This window comes from Sebastes fasciatus, chromosome 20 (assembly GCF_043250625.1).
Source record: "Sebastes fasciatus isolate fSebFas1 chromosome 20, fSebFas1.pri, whole genome shotgun sequence".
Lineage (NCBI taxonomy): Eukaryota > Metazoa > Chordata > Actinopteri > Perciformes > Sebastidae > Sebastes > Sebastes fasciatus.
This window is the reverse complement of record NC_133814.1, coordinates 17567017-17582241: the sequence shown is the minus strand read 5'-3', so window position 1 is coordinate 17582241 and position 15225 is coordinate 17567017. Positions and strand designations below refer to the sequence as shown.

The 15225-nt window shown below is 40.1% G+C and overlaps 1 protein-coding gene across 18 annotated transcripts in view; it reads left to right on the top strand.

The window, feature by feature from the left end:
- LOC141758524 (calcium-activated potassium channel subunit alpha-1a) overlaps positions 1-15225 on the top strand; it is a 96355-nt gene that overhangs the window by 63004 nt on the left and 18126 nt on the right. For 7 of the 18 annotated variants that reach the window (XM_074620031.1, XM_074620041.1, XM_074620035.1 and 4 more), the window contains 9 exons: positions 203-272; positions 524-679; positions 897-1006; positions 1752-1820; positions 2327-2413; positions 3032-3108; positions 5201-5374; positions 8099-8131; positions 11783-11876. In XM_074620031.1, coding sequence (XP_074476132.1) covers positions 203-272; positions 524-679; positions 897-1006; positions 1752-1820; positions 2327-2413; positions 3032-3108; positions 5201-5374; positions 8099-8131; positions 11783-11876 — 870 coding nt within the window. The remainder of the gene's footprint in view (positions 1-202; positions 273-523; positions 680-896; positions 1007-1751; positions 1821-2326; positions 2414-3031; positions 3109-5200; positions 5375-8098; positions 8132-11782; positions 11877-15225) is intronic. The other 11 variants (XM_074620045.1, XM_074620048.1, XM_074620044.1 and 8 more) reach the window with 3 other exon arrangements.

Sequence of the window (15225 nt, the reverse complement as noted above, 5' to 3'; positions counted from 1 at the left end):
GTGTACCACTTTAAACTGAATAAGAGAATGACATGCACACATAAGAGGATGAGTGCACTTGTCTGAGCATGGAATTAAATTGTGTTTATAATATACAGTATATTATAAAAATGTTTTTTTTAGCTGTAAGAAGTAGAGATTGACACAGAAAAAGTTTTTGCAAGTGGTCTGATTTTGTTTTGTCCTTTCTGTCATACATCAGAGTAATATCTATCAAGAACTACCATCCAAAGATCAGAATTATCACTCAGATGTTGCAGTACCACAATAAGGTTGGTATAATCTGTTACTTTTATTTGAGTCATTATTAGATAGTTGTTTGTTTTTTGTATTTTAGCATTTTGATGTGGACATTTATGTATGGGTTACTTTGGTTTGCACTGATGTAATTTAGGTTGGAAAGATATGTATTGTTTAATCTTTTGTCTGTCTAGATTTTTAACATCTTGTAAACATGTTGTAAATAAGTGTTTAACTACAGTTTTGTAGTTCTGTAAATGTGACTTTGTTTTTCCGCCTTTAGGCCCACCTTTTGAACATCCCGAGCTGGAACTGGAAGGAAGGAGATGATGCTATTTGCCTTGCGGAGCTGAAGCTGGGCTTCATCGCTCAGAGCTGCCTGGCTCAGGGCCTCTCCACCATGCTGGCCAACCTCTTCTCCATGAGGTCCTTCATCAAGGTAGCCACAGCTAAGACTCACCCATCTGTGCTCGCTGGATTAAGTTCAGAAGTAAAGTTGGCCATGAACCTAGTCTGAATAGATAATAATGATTATCACAGATGAGGCCCATGTGCAGCATCTGGCGAGTGGGTGGGAATGAACTTTGTTTTATTGTGTTCAGTTATTTTTGTAATGGAACAAGCTCTCTGTATTTTGTGATAAATCTTTGTTATAGATTGAGGAGGACACGTGGCAGAAGTATTACCTTGAAGGAGTAGCCAATGAGATGTACACAGAGTACCTGTCCAGTGCCTTTGTGGGCATGTCCTTCCCCGTCATTTGCGAGTAAGTACACTAAAACAAAGGCTTCTTCAAATTAGAAGTTGTGCTTTGGGGCCTTCTCTTTTTTTTTTTTTTTTTTCTCTGCTACTTAGGGTTTTGTGTTTTCTGCTTGCAAGAAATTTACACTTAGTGGCATTTAGCTTTGGTCATTTTAATAAATTGCAATTTTATAAAAATAAACCTTTTTTGTATGATTTTTTTGTATATGAAGAGTCAGTAGTAAAAAGGTGAATATATGCAATGCATTTTTCATAATTTTGTTTATTTCAAATTACAAGATAATTATGTTATGTCAGAAAAACAAAGACATTTTCTTGAGATAGTAAGTTAAATCTTTTTATCTTGACAGAAGAAAGCAAAAGGCTGTTTTCTCAAAAACAAATTATCCAGTTATTACGAAAAAACTACCCCAAATCACAGGATGATTATCATAATAATTGTAATAATTGGTAATTGTAACCTCGAGACAATGGGTTTAAATAAAAAAAAAAAAAAGCAACAATCGCCACTCTATGGCTTCCGTACATTTATGAGCAATTGCTCTACAAAATCATTGAATTACCAAATTTAAATATTATAATTATAATTTTTTAGTGCATTACATAGGAAAAATGGGTGCTCAGCCTCAAAAATATAAATCAGACCTATACATAGAAAAAGATGGCACAATGGTTGCTAAGATGATTTTCAGAAAACTATGAATAAAAGCGTGCATGATGTCTAATTATATTGTTATTCTCTTTTGCAGACTCTGCTATGTGAAGCTAAAGCTGCTACTGATAGCTATAGAGTACAAGTCTGATCAAAGGGAATGCAGGTAAGTGGATGCGCTCACAGTGGATTGATGAAGTCATTAAAATTCATGGATGCAAAAAACTTAAATACGCAGGTGTGTTTGCTGTCAGTATTTGCTTTCAGTGATGAAGCTACTTTGAATCAGCTTCTCTGTTTGACTGTAAACACAAGCCGCTTTACAAAATGTGCTAAATTGGTGTCTAAATTGGTTTGTTCACAGACATCAGAGGCGAGTCTGATAACATCCTGACAAATTAATGGGGAAAGCTTGGCAGTTGGTTTCTTTAAACACAGCTGAAGCTTTGTTTTAGCGGTGTCTCTAATGCACTGCTCATTTTTGTACCATTTGAAGTGTCACTGCTATCTGCTTTCATCAACTTAATTCAATAAACAAGAGGCCATCGTGCCAAATGAGTTGCGAAAACTAATCCTGCCAGCATGTGCCACTGCCAGTGATTAGTGCAAAGCTTTGAAAATTCTGTGATATAACTTTCCGCTGTGACATCTTTGGTCTATAAATCCTCGCAGCACCCTGATAAACCCTGGAAACCACATGAAAATGCAGGAGGGGACATTGGGCTTCTTCATTGCCAGCGATGCCAAAGAAGTAAAGAGGTAATGAATGGGACCTGAGATTAAATGGTGTCTAAAAGTAAAACTACTCTGATAGAGGCTGTTTTTTTCCTGCAGTGTATCTAAACAGTTATTTTAGTTGAGTAATAAAATGTAGTAAAAAGAGAGAAAAAGATAGCTTTCCCCAAACTTCATAAGAATGAACTAATAGGAGGGCTGTGTAATTTCATTCTTCAGGTTTGTGGACTGGATTTTCTTGTTATTAAGTAGATTTTAAAAATCAAAAAACATGAAAATGAATAGAGGCTTGTTTAGTTAGTTTGGCCACGTGCTACCAGCGCTTACAACATTCTAGATAGCTTAACATGTTTTACTTTTGACACAGTTCACCTCATGTAATGACAAGTGCCTGGAATTCTTGCCTGACTTGTTTTTGAAAACCAAACCAGGGATTAAAAATATTTGCATTTCTGTGCCTCCATATTAGCAGTTTTTCTGTAAGCTTCAAAAAGTACAAAAAAAACCTGAAAGTTTTTGTTCCAGAGTGATTACATGCAAACTGAAACTACTTGTTGTAGATAAAGTGAAGACAAAATGGCTGTAGACACTTTATTTCAGCATGTCGGACTTTGACTTACATGACTTGTTTTTCTTCCATAGGGCGCTGTTTTACTGTAAAGCCTGCCACGATGACATTACTGACCCCAAAAGGATAAAGAAATGTGGCTGCAAGAAATGTAAGTGACTGCATGTGAAAACATTGTATAAGTTTGTTTGACTTCAGTAACATTTCTCCACAGCAGTGAGCTGGCATCAATCTAGCGGTGCGATGGTGTATTTACATGACCTACATAGCGTGTGTCCAAACCAATTAGTTCCTGCATTAATTATTCACTTTCTCGTAACTTGTGCATGAAGAAAGGTCATCGGATTTCTTCCCGCAGCCAAAACAAACAGGTGCACTCCAAGTTTCCCCTCGTAAAAGTACACATTTGGGCCTCTGTAAAACATAAATACCTGCCCTCATTGATGAGTCAGTTCACCCACATTACATAAACACAGCTTTCTGCTGGTATCTATTCATGTAGTTTTGTTTTTATATCCTGAGGTTTTTCTGCTTTTTGAACGTGTGATTTGGGTGAACTGATTCTTAAAGTATTCTGTTTTATTTCTTTGTGGTTGCTCACGATCAGAGGATAGAGAGAATTATTTATAGCATATTTCTCTTTTCCATGAATTTCCACCTATTGTAGATGCACAGAGAAGTGAGAAATCAAGCGAGTTAGCTCCTCTCAAACCACCTCTGAATAAGGTCTAAATGTGCATTTTGTCTGTTTGCCTGTGTGGATGTTTGTTATGTTTTCTTTTGTACAATAGACTGTCTGCGCTGTTCCAGTTCATTGATAACTGTGTGATGTTAACAGGCATTCAGAGAGACTGTTAACACCACAGGCACCTGGATGGATCGTTTGTTTCTAGACTTTTAAGAACATCATGTGCCACTTTGTTCCCCCTTTCTCTTGGATTTAACATAGTTTGTCTTGTGTTAATCACTACAGCTAGCACCTAATCTTTAACATGTGTGATGTATTCTCTTCCTGCTGCTTGGGAACTTGACACACTTTCCCTTAAAAATTCACTTTATAGTGATATATTGTGAGTAACGCGGATTCATTTCCCTTCCGAAAACACAGCCTGCTACCCCCCGATTGAAGCAATCTGTTTGAATGTACTGTAAATGTTGCATGTACAATGGTTGATGCTGCCTGGATCCCCACCCCCCCCGTTGTCATGTGCACGTCGCCTTCAAAACAAGGAAAGCATTCAACAAAAAGAAGAAAAAAAAACGTAGAAATGATGCTATTATATTAGAAAGCAGTAACAATTTTGGGAAAAGACCCCGAGAGACAGGGATAAACGAGAGACAGTTATTGCAGCACTTTCCAAAGTAAAAGTAACAGAGCATCAACATCTCATTCATGCCTGCTTGAGGCAGTAATACTCCATATCACCACCAGATGTCCCCACAGTCCTTTGACAAACACAACATCCCTGCAAGAAGAGCACAGCTAAGGAAAGCCACCAGGATGAGACTGTTTTAATAGAAGGAGTAAAATCATTTGACACGTACCCCAAAGTGATTCATTCACTGAGGGGGACGGCACAGTTTCTTCCAGCACATCTGATATCAGGCATGTTTTGGGACAAATAGTTGTGGGGTATGTGTTACTTGAGAATGTCAAATTAATTATTAAGTGTTGTAACATGTCGTTTTTGTTTCTGTCCTTTCTGGATGCACTTACTATCCCAAGTCCAGAAAACACTGTCACGTTTACTTTGACCTTTTGTTGGAGAAATTTCTTGTCAGTTTTAATTCCCAGCTAGAATTAGAAACTGGTGCAATTATTTAAGAGTTGTAATCGTATAACACATGCTCAAATGATGTCCCATCACATTGTGGACTTAAGCTTGTAGGAGTCAAGGGGTGTAGGGGTGAAGTCAAGAGGGAACTCGTGGGAGTTATTGTCTCTTAAAATCATGACCTCAACCCCAACTCATGTCACATTTTTACCCCAAAACCACATGATTTTAGGACCTCATGAAATTCCCCCCCACTAGTCCTGACCCAAACCGAATACACCACAAAGAGTGGAAAAAATTAAAAATCCCTAATGTGACATTTGCACGCTGTCGAGACAAAGTTTATCTTGTGCATCCCAGCAGCAGCCTTCCTCTGTGCCCTGTCTTGCCTTTGTCCACTCTTCCTCCAGAACGACCCTCTACATTAACCTGCTCTTCCTCTCCTCTCGTCTGAACCCGTGACTGTAGCCAAGAAGGCCGCCTACAAGAAAATGAGACTGGCATGTTGTTTTGATTGCGGCCGCTCAGAGCGGGGCTGCTCTTGCATGCCAGTTAATGTGCGTTGTAACATGGACTCCCCTCAACGCGACATCCCACTCTCTGCTGTCTCTGTTAATGATTGCTCAGCCACTTTACGTGCCTGTAAGTTGTCGCCATGACATGTGCTCCTCAGTGTTTGTAACATGCACCGTGTTCACCGTGCAGCGTGTCTTTAGCTTGTGTGCTGTCTAGCTCTTGCAGCTGTGTCGTCACTGTGACGGATATAGATGTTTGCTTTTAGCTTTATGATTTTTATTAGTCAGCTCGTGTTCTTCCCCCTGTGTTGCTTCCTTTTGGAGGTGACTTTTAGCTGTTGTGAAGCATGCCAGTGTACTGTTTTGCTGGTGTTTTGTCAGAGAATGTGAATTCAAATTGACATGTAGTTTTTAAATTAACTCAGCGGTCACTAATACAACATTTTTGCAGAGTGTGAAACTTAAGATAGCGTACTTCCTCCCTCCAGTGACCTCGGCAACATATTCACAAGACATTAAAGCCATGAAAAATGTACAGCTGTGCATCCCCGCCACAAATCTCTTGATGCACTCTTAAACTTGGGAACCCCTGGTGGAGAATTTGCATGCATTTCTTCAAATTATTGTTTTTGGATAGGAGTGTACAAGTGCTACAATGATGTCACTGGAGAGGGTTAACTTCATCTTTTTAAGAATAACCCAAATAACATTCACTTAATCCAAATATCTCACTACTCTACCCTCCAGAAATGGGTGAACAGGATAGGAATGGAGATATTTGTATGTATAAATGCCACTGACAATTAATTTAAAAAAAAAGAAAAGGCGGTCTAGAGAGCGCCTGAGGGGATTTTCTGAGGGTAGCAGTACATATTGAGGTTAATGTACTGGTTTTATTAAATTAAGATCAAAAGCTTGAACAACCACTGAGGGTAAAATCTCCAAAACATATTCAGTACACAAACCAGGGCCCTGTTCATCGCGAACGGAGAAGCTCTGGATTGTAGTTTCTAGCTTTCAGAGAGTTCTTAGTCTCATGATATTGATTAAATTGTACAATAAGATGAAGAGAACACAATGGAATAGGATTGTATTGGATTTGCAAGAGGAATAAAAGACAGTAGAATAGTGCTGGATCGTATTGGATTTCAGTGAATCGACCTGAACTGAATTGAGCTGCATATAAATTCTTAACTCAAGTGTGATTCCCCTTTAAAGCCAGAGGGCATGTTAAATTGTACTGATGTATCGCAGAAGGCATGAAGAATGTGTCTCGAGTTTGCAGAGCGTTGATACAATTTGCTGGAAAACATCGCAAGACTGTCATCCAGTTTTAGTGAACGTCTCTTGATCAAAGACAATTCTGTGTGTAGTTGAACGTCTCTGGGCGTTTTCCACCCCTTCAACATGTCTTCCAGGGCCGTGTGCCATGAGCATCGCCTGGGCTAGCCGAGCTCGAGCCGAGCTCCGGAGTCGCTGTCGACACGGTGCGGGAGGCGCGCGGAGCGAGGCCTTATACGGCATGACATGGAAATTATGTTTGCATTTTCATTTTTGGAGTGCTACCGGTTGTCATGAAACTCAGCCTGACAGTTCCTAACCACCAGGCAGCTGAGTGCCCCCGCCCCTCTCCTCCTCTCTCGTTGTGGGACAGATGCTAGCCTGTTAGTCCTGTGACTCTGCTCGCGCCCTCCGATTGCAGGCGACAGATGCCAGGACCAGCAAGGTCCCTGTTTGAACATTGCTGTCACTGTCCTGCCTTAAGCTCAATGCATGACCTTTATTGTAAGCAAGGGGTTGAAATAAGGTACTAATGAGCATGTGTGGGACTCACGGCTCCAAAAAATGTGACTCACAGAAAGTTCCATGCATCCTGTGCAGGTTGTGTCAGGCAGTGCAGAGGAATGGGAAACAGCTTTTTAGGAAAGAGGGAGAAAAAATAAACACAATACTATAGACTTAAGAACAAGAATACATGCGGTATTGTCAGATATTTTAAGTCTTGTTACACGCAAACATACCTCCTGACTAACTGTTAATGCAGGTCTGCATTGTAAGCTGAGGACAGGCTAAATTTGCACTTTTAGACGTTGAGGTAAAACACGATATTTCAATGTATGCGTTAGTGTGGACGTGCATCACAGAGGAATATAGTTATTTAATACTGCTAAAATGACAGTTATATGCAACTTTGCAACAGTTAGCCTATTAATTGATTAGTCAGTCAACAGAATCTGCAACTGTTTTGATAATTAATTTAGATTTTTCATGCAAAAATACCAAATATTCACGAGTTTCAGCTTCGCAATTGTGATGATTTGCTGTTATTCTTTTGTTTTTATATGATAGTAAATCGATAATTTTTTGGGTTTTGAATTACTGATGGGACAAACAAGCTATTTAAAGACATCAGCTTGTGCTTTTTTCACTATTTCCTGACATTTTATAGACCAAACAATTAGTCAGTTCATTGAGAAAATAATCAGCAGAAAAAACTTACATTTTTAACCATATTTAACCTCAACATCTAGACCTATTTTGACTTGCAAATCACCAAATCAGTGCTCACTGTACCACCTCAAACATGTTCATATTCAGCTGGTGACCGCCCACAAGCACTGATAATGACCCACTATTTAAGTTCACTGACCACATTGCGGAAATATCATATTCCTAACTGACCTTGCCTTTTATTTCTCATTGCTTTGTCCATGTTGTCTTCAAGGCACCTCTCTTGTTTTTAATGTGCCTTAAAGAGAAACCTGTCAGCTCTCAGTTGTCATTTATAATTTGCTTTCATTGCAACCTGTTCTTTCCTGTAACCTCTCATTTGTCTCTGCATTTTTCTCAGCTAAAAATAGCTATAATGGATATATCAAATCAAGTAAGTTTTGATTTCCATTCTCTCTCTCTTTTTTGTCATTTGTTTCTAAACCCCTTCCACTTGTGCATTCTCAGCTATCACCATTTGAACTGTCTCTAACCGGGCTGTATTTCACTGTTTGCTGCTCATCGCTCTGTCCAGTCTATCATCATCCATCATTATATTTTAAATGCAAAGCATTAGGAAAATTGTCTCTGAGTGGTTTGTGTTGGGTATCAGTTACAGCTCAGCAGTAGGTGGTGCTACTGCTTCACTGTGGGTGGGGATGAATTAACCCGGTGTACAGCTGCAAATACAGCGCATAAACATTTAAAGTAAATGTGTGCAAGAATTTATAATGATTCATTTTTAGAGAACAGACAGGAAAAATAAAAAACACTTCAGAGTTAGTCTAATATTTCCTCAGTTTTCATCCAGCCGTTAGAGGAGTGTGAACCATGTGGGCCGTCCACTTCAACAGGATCTGTGATAGGCAGCAAATCTGCCACATTGTGTTGTCCTGGAGAAGTGCTGTGCATGTTTGACATGGGGCAGATGAAAAGTGGAGGTCTGGAGCGGGGAGGATAATCTGCTAGACAGCTGACTGCTGAAATAATCATCTCGATTCTCCACTTTTGGCTCCTAGCCATTTTTTTTAAAGCAAGGGGAACACTTTTCTTCTGCTTCCGTTTTTATTTTATCATGCTATCTTTACCAGTTTTCCCTCTATTATAACACCAGTGGAGCTGTAAACGTCCACATTTGCAAATAGCCGAGCGGATACTGAATTCATTCCTCCCTCATCCGGCATAAACTGCACACAACAGCTAGTGGTTGTTAACTCACATTGTCACCTCCTTGTTCTTATGGCATAACAATCGCTGGAACACCTGAGAGCATATTTATTAATTCATGTTTATTATAAATATCAAAGTAAAATGTCAAATCCAACATTTCATCGGTGGCTATACCAAGTGGTTAAGTGGTGTTTAATAAAAATGAGGTTTTTTAATTATTCAGCTATTAGCATTCTTGTGCCAGAAAGAATTACCCCCAAAACCAAGTGATTGCGCTTTAATTATGATAAGAGTCACAAGATGTTTTATTAACATACACACTGCAGGTCTTATTGAAGTCAGTTTGAATCAAATCCTATCTTGTGGTTAATGCGAGGAATTAAAGGGTTCGTTCACCCAAATCACAAAGCAAGCATTTTACGACCTGCCCCTGAGATTTATGCCTCGACCCAGCACAATGGAGGTGAATTGAATTGTGTTTGTGGTGCTCACGACATAAAAAACTGATTTAAAAATAATTAGCAACATGTCTTTCCAAAAAACAATGTCCTAGTCATTCAGTACTAGGGCTAGTCGACTAAGATTTGTCTAGTCACTTAGTCGTTTTTTATGCTTTTTTTCATGCTGAATGCCTTCTTTCCAAGAAACCTATGAGCACATCTCTGGTAAACACAAATTTTTAAAGTGGTGATTTTGTGTGATTCTCTGTGTAGAAACTCGGTTTTACAGATCTGTCGATTAAATTAACTAATCGCTTAGTCGACGAAATCGTACGAGTGTTAATCGACTAAGAATTTTTTGGGTCGCGGACAGCCCTACTCTGGATAATCTACAGAATATACTGTGAACAGCTTTATCCTGACTATTGCTTCAGTAGAAAGTTGTTCCAATGAAAACTGTTGATAATGCAGCCTGAGAATTATTCAATTGTAATGTTTTAATGTTGTGAGTACCACAAATTAAATCCTATTCACCTCTATTGTATTGGGATGGAGGCAGAAATCTCAGACCACAACCTCAAAACCTCTGCTCATAAAATCAAAGCTATTGGCATAGCTAGATACCACTAGAGGTAAGGTGGGAGGGAAACAGTTATTTTGTGTGATTTGGGTGTAATGACCCTTTTAAAAAAGCAAAGAATCCATTAACTTTGCATCGTATAAATGCTGATTGTGACTCCTCTTCATTTAGCAGTAAACGACGGTCCCCTAATCCAGTCGGCAGCTTATCAATACAAGTCAGCTAAACTGAACCACAACTCGGCCGGCGAGGTCCGTAGGGGGCCCCGTAGCGGAGTCGCCGTTGTGTCGGTCCCGCTGGTAAACAACCGCAAGGGAAGCCTGCTGCCCCCCGCCAAGCCTACAGCTCTGAGACTGAGTTTCAATGGCTGCAGGAACCTGGGCCAGGTGGGCCGACTACCGGTGGTGGCAGAAGAGGCCAGTCGGCTCATGCGGGCATGTAGCCTTCCGATGAAATACAGATACCACCCCAGTCACGGCAGTAACGCCACGCTCAGTCGCAGGCACTGTAAGGGCCTCCTCCCCCGCCTTCTCCCCCTCCCGTCGGCGTGTTTGGCAGGCCTGTACTCAACAACAGCACAACCAAAGCATGTGCTTGCCAGGCCGGAGTGGTCGCATGTGTAGCATTCCTTACTAATGACCCAGTGTGTGCAGCTGTCAGCTGTGAAACATTAAATATTGAACAGGCCAAGCAAGATGTGAAGGGCCAGTGTGTTGGAGCATCCCTCTCCACTGGAAGCCCCTCGTAACTCAACATTTTCCATTACAGTGTCACTCTTTAGACATGCTCGCAGTGCTTGAAACCCTGCGTTCATCTGCAGAGGAGCATGATCTTTGAGACTTTATTCGTTTTGATGAAAGCTCTCTTTTAGTTTCTTCGCTGTTGACAGCTTGAACTATCATTAAAAGACACTCAATCGTATTTTCCATGACGTGTAACAAGCTATTCCCCCACTATTAACGATGGCTGTTAAAATGCGATTAGCGAAAACACTTTTCTTGCTGCTTGTGTTTATTTTAACAGCGACTGCCACGGAGTCGAGTTGTTTTCTTCAGCCGTGATATTAGCTTGTGAAAATATTTGCCTGATTACTTTACTCCAGGGTAAAACTTGTAATTCGTTCCCTATGAGGAGCTCAATGCAGTTTCCTGTAGTGATAAAGACAATGTCCAAGGGGCATCTCAGCTGTACATAAATCACTCTGGCACAAGGACCAACATAATTATATGAGCCAAGGGCGTCACTCCCAAGATGAAGAAAGACCAGCAATCCAGACTGGATTCAGCATTGGCACAAACGCAGCCTTATTTATAATGCTGGATGCATGATGTTTATAGGTTATTACCTTAATTAAATGAGAATGTGAATGATTAGCATGGCCAAGAGAGGAGCTATCCAAGTCTGGCTCTGAGGAAATTTGCACTAACAAGGGATTGAAAAATTAAAGTATCCCTAATATCCTTTGAGGTATTTGTGGTACATTATCTGGAATTAGTGCGTGGTGAATAAAACCTCACAGATTGGACTTCAGCAGTTGGCATGATGGTTGATGATGGCACTATTGCATGTTTGCACCCTCATACACAATCATGCAAATGATGTGCTAATGTATGCTGTCGTCATCATACAAAACATTGGACTGTTTTCCGTTGCACACAAGTTAAAGTGTCCTGTCCGCTCCATCCTGTTCACCCAAACCTCTCTTTCCACTCTGTGTCTCTGTAACTGTATTATCTCTTTGAATTCACTGACCTCAGATTGTGCTGTGTTGTCCTTTTGCTGTCACTGATTTTTTGATTTTTTTTTGCGTGTCTTCTGATAATTCGCTCCCTCATACCATTGCCTTTTGTTGCAGTTGAAGAGGACCAACAGTCGGCGTTGTCGCCTAAAAAAAAGCAACGCAACGGAGGCATGAGAAATTCTCCAAACTCCTCACCCAAGATTATGAGGTAGGACAATGATGATGACATTTCTGCTTTGTGTTACTGTGTTGAGTTAGTATACATTTTTTTTTTTTTTATTCAACTGGAAAATGTACTGCTCAGTACATTTTATTAAAATTCTTTAATTAACACAACACTGATATATTATCACCATATAAAGTTGTTATAGCGAATGTGTTAAACAGTTGCTTACATTCACCACACTAAACGACACTAGCATACGTTTGGAGTCGTGTTTCTGTTCCCTCAACAAATAAGTCCAATATTTACTCTTCTTTTAACTCCGTTTTTGGTCTCCACCAACTCCTATGAATAATATAATATAAATATAATGGCTGCTAAACACTCCAGTCTGTTCACCAGCTGGTCTCTGACTTTGTCTGTCTGCTTCTTGACTATTTTTTGTTGATAACCGCTGCCCGCTGTGGCTGATGAGAGCGGGTAGAGTGAACCAAAACAGTGAAGTCGCGGGATGTAAAACCAAAACAATAAGCTGATAGATGCAAAAATGCTGCGTAAAGCTGAAGGGAACCGCAGAGTTAAGTGATAACTCTTATCCAGCAATCTCTTTTATATAACACATAGTCATTTGATCTATTGTTGGTTACAAAAATACTGACAAGTGCAACTTAAAGGATGTTACACACTGGAGGCGTTTTTTTTTTCATGTGATAAAATCGCACATCAATCTATTTTTTTTTAACTATTGTTTTTGTCGGGAGTACTTTAACACATAATGCGAACATTACGCAACGAAAAAGCTAATTTTTTTCTGAGCTTTCATACAGTGAATAAAGGCATCAACCAATCACGTTGTGCGGAACCGGTTGAGTCACGCCTACATTTATGAAACAACAACACGGACGCTCCGTAGTCCGCACCAATACGGCAAACTTTATTACTTCTTTCATCCTTGACAATGGTAGTGCGGACCTGACCCCCTCCTTCCGTTCTTACCTTTCACAATAAAAGCCATATACATATAATATTTACAGGCGAGTATTTCGCATTTCTGTGTTGTTTATTTGGCCAATTTACGTTATGTGTAAAAAACAATTACCTGCTTAAAGTCTCAAATAACAAGTGTTTGTGTGCTCCTGTTTTCATGGCAAACATGTCAGACTTGCAGAAGGGCTCTATGCTGCAAGGTTTCAAGTGACACCCACAGACTCCAGCCCCTTAAACAGGCCTGGCACTAATGACAGCGGCAGCCAGTCAGAGAGGCTCTAAAGGATAGATAGCCCAAGGCTATTCATCTATTGTTGGATCCCTCTGAGCTCTTTTCAGCACGTAAGGCCACAGATGATATGTATCATCACAATGAAAGGAGAATTCAAATGCTACCTTGCTTTTATCTTGTCCCGTGAAATTAAATCGCCGCTTATTGATTTTGACTGGAGATAACACAGTTATTCAACAAGAAGCCATTACAGGGATGATAATAGTAATAGTCATTGTCATTAAGTGCCACGTTACAAGGAAGCAAGGCAGCAGGGAAGTCCCGCAGTCGTGACGTATACAAAGTGGAATTGTACAGATGAAATTGAATTAAAACTGACGGATGACTTTATGTTCCCATTGCTAATATGGCTGCTATTCATTTAACATTCAGAAAGTACATCCACAAAATGTCTATTGTTTAATACTATAAGATAAAATAGAGATCAGAAACATAGTGCAGTTGTTATAACTTTGTTTTATATATAAAAGGAGTGTTTTTATGCATAATTTAGCGTTCTCCTTTTGATCTATGGCTTCTGTTTGTTCAGGTGGGCGTTTGCCCTTGTGTGATTGTTTGATTTGGTTCAAAGTTGTGTCAAAGTTGAATCGCTCCAGGTCATGTCCAGACTCTTGGGTAACAAAACCAGGCTTTTCTAATGCAATAGCCATCAGCTAAATATCAGCCCCACCAAAACCAATCCATCTACTTGCCATGCTAATGCACCGTACGCACAGTACAGGTGGATGTGTTATTTCATCTGTCTGCTGCCTACACGCCGGAGAGGGATTCACTGCGGTAGCCTAAGGGATACTTCATTGCAACAAGCCGAGAAAAAAACATCTGGGTGTATACTATATCAAATGTGTTTTTACAGGACCTGCGGTCTCAAGGCCATTGTAAATAAGTAATGATCAACAGATTGGCTGTGGGTTTTGAAGAGCAGGCCTTTGTCAGTTTGCATGATGGGGAGGATTTTCAAAGACTTTGCCTGCCCTCACTAGTTGTGCAGCGTTACAGTCAGCTAGTGCAGCGATGCCGAAATAGAAAATTTGCATAATATTCATGTTTAGCTTCTACTTTGTGTCGCTCTCAGCCGTCATTACGCTCCTCCAAAAGACACCTGGCTTTATGTTTTTGCGATCGTGACGTGTGAAGTCTTGTCAAACGTGTCATCTTACCACTAAAGTAGTGAATTATGCTGCTGATCATTTTTGGATGTTGAAGAAGCGCGCTTCCAGAAAAGACACCCGCAGATGCCTCTGCTCCGTTTAATGAAAAGAAGCGCACAACAAAAGAAGGAAGCGGATCAGCTTGTGGAAGCAGAACCGGCTCCTGTTTTCCAGATGTATCGGCAAACTAACGCGTCCTGTCTGGAACTTAGCAATGACGACCTCACTGAAATTAACACCATTTCCACGGGCTCCTTGATGGGTCATAAGACACATCTAATTGTGGGATGTCACAACGCGTTCGGTCACATCGGACCGCGCCGTGACATACACGTCATGTCTGCTACAGGACTGCTGAGGCAATTGGCAGTGCAGGATAGTGACAGGCCGTCATGGCTGACAGTGAGCGATAGCTATCCTGGCAGAGCTCTGCCTCACCAGTCATCTTCCACAAGGACAAACTGAAGTGACAGCGGCTCCACTGAGTGAGTGGTGAAACATTCGACTTCTGATGAAATATTTAGCCCGGGTGTAAAACCACTAAATGCTTTCACTCTTATTAGAACTTCAGACGCAAGCATACGTCGATGATGTAGAGCACAGCGAGAGTTATGGATAAATAGTGCTGAATTTATGGATTCGTTGATTAACTGGAGATTTATTAACATCAGCATCATTTATCTAGCGGCTTTATTCTGTTTTATATCATTTTAAATTGAATATACTTAGGGTTTGGACGACATTTGAAGACGTCACCTTGAGCTCTGAGAATTTTTTGTTGTTATTTAAAATTTTATTTTATAGGCTATTAATCATAATATAAACGGATTTAAAGGGGGAATATTATATTAATAAGTATGTTTTCTTTAGTGTATAATCACCTGAGAATAAGAATCGTTGTGTTTTCGTTATCTTAGAATGAGCCGTTTATATCTACATGTAGAGTGGGTCCTCTAAACAGAGC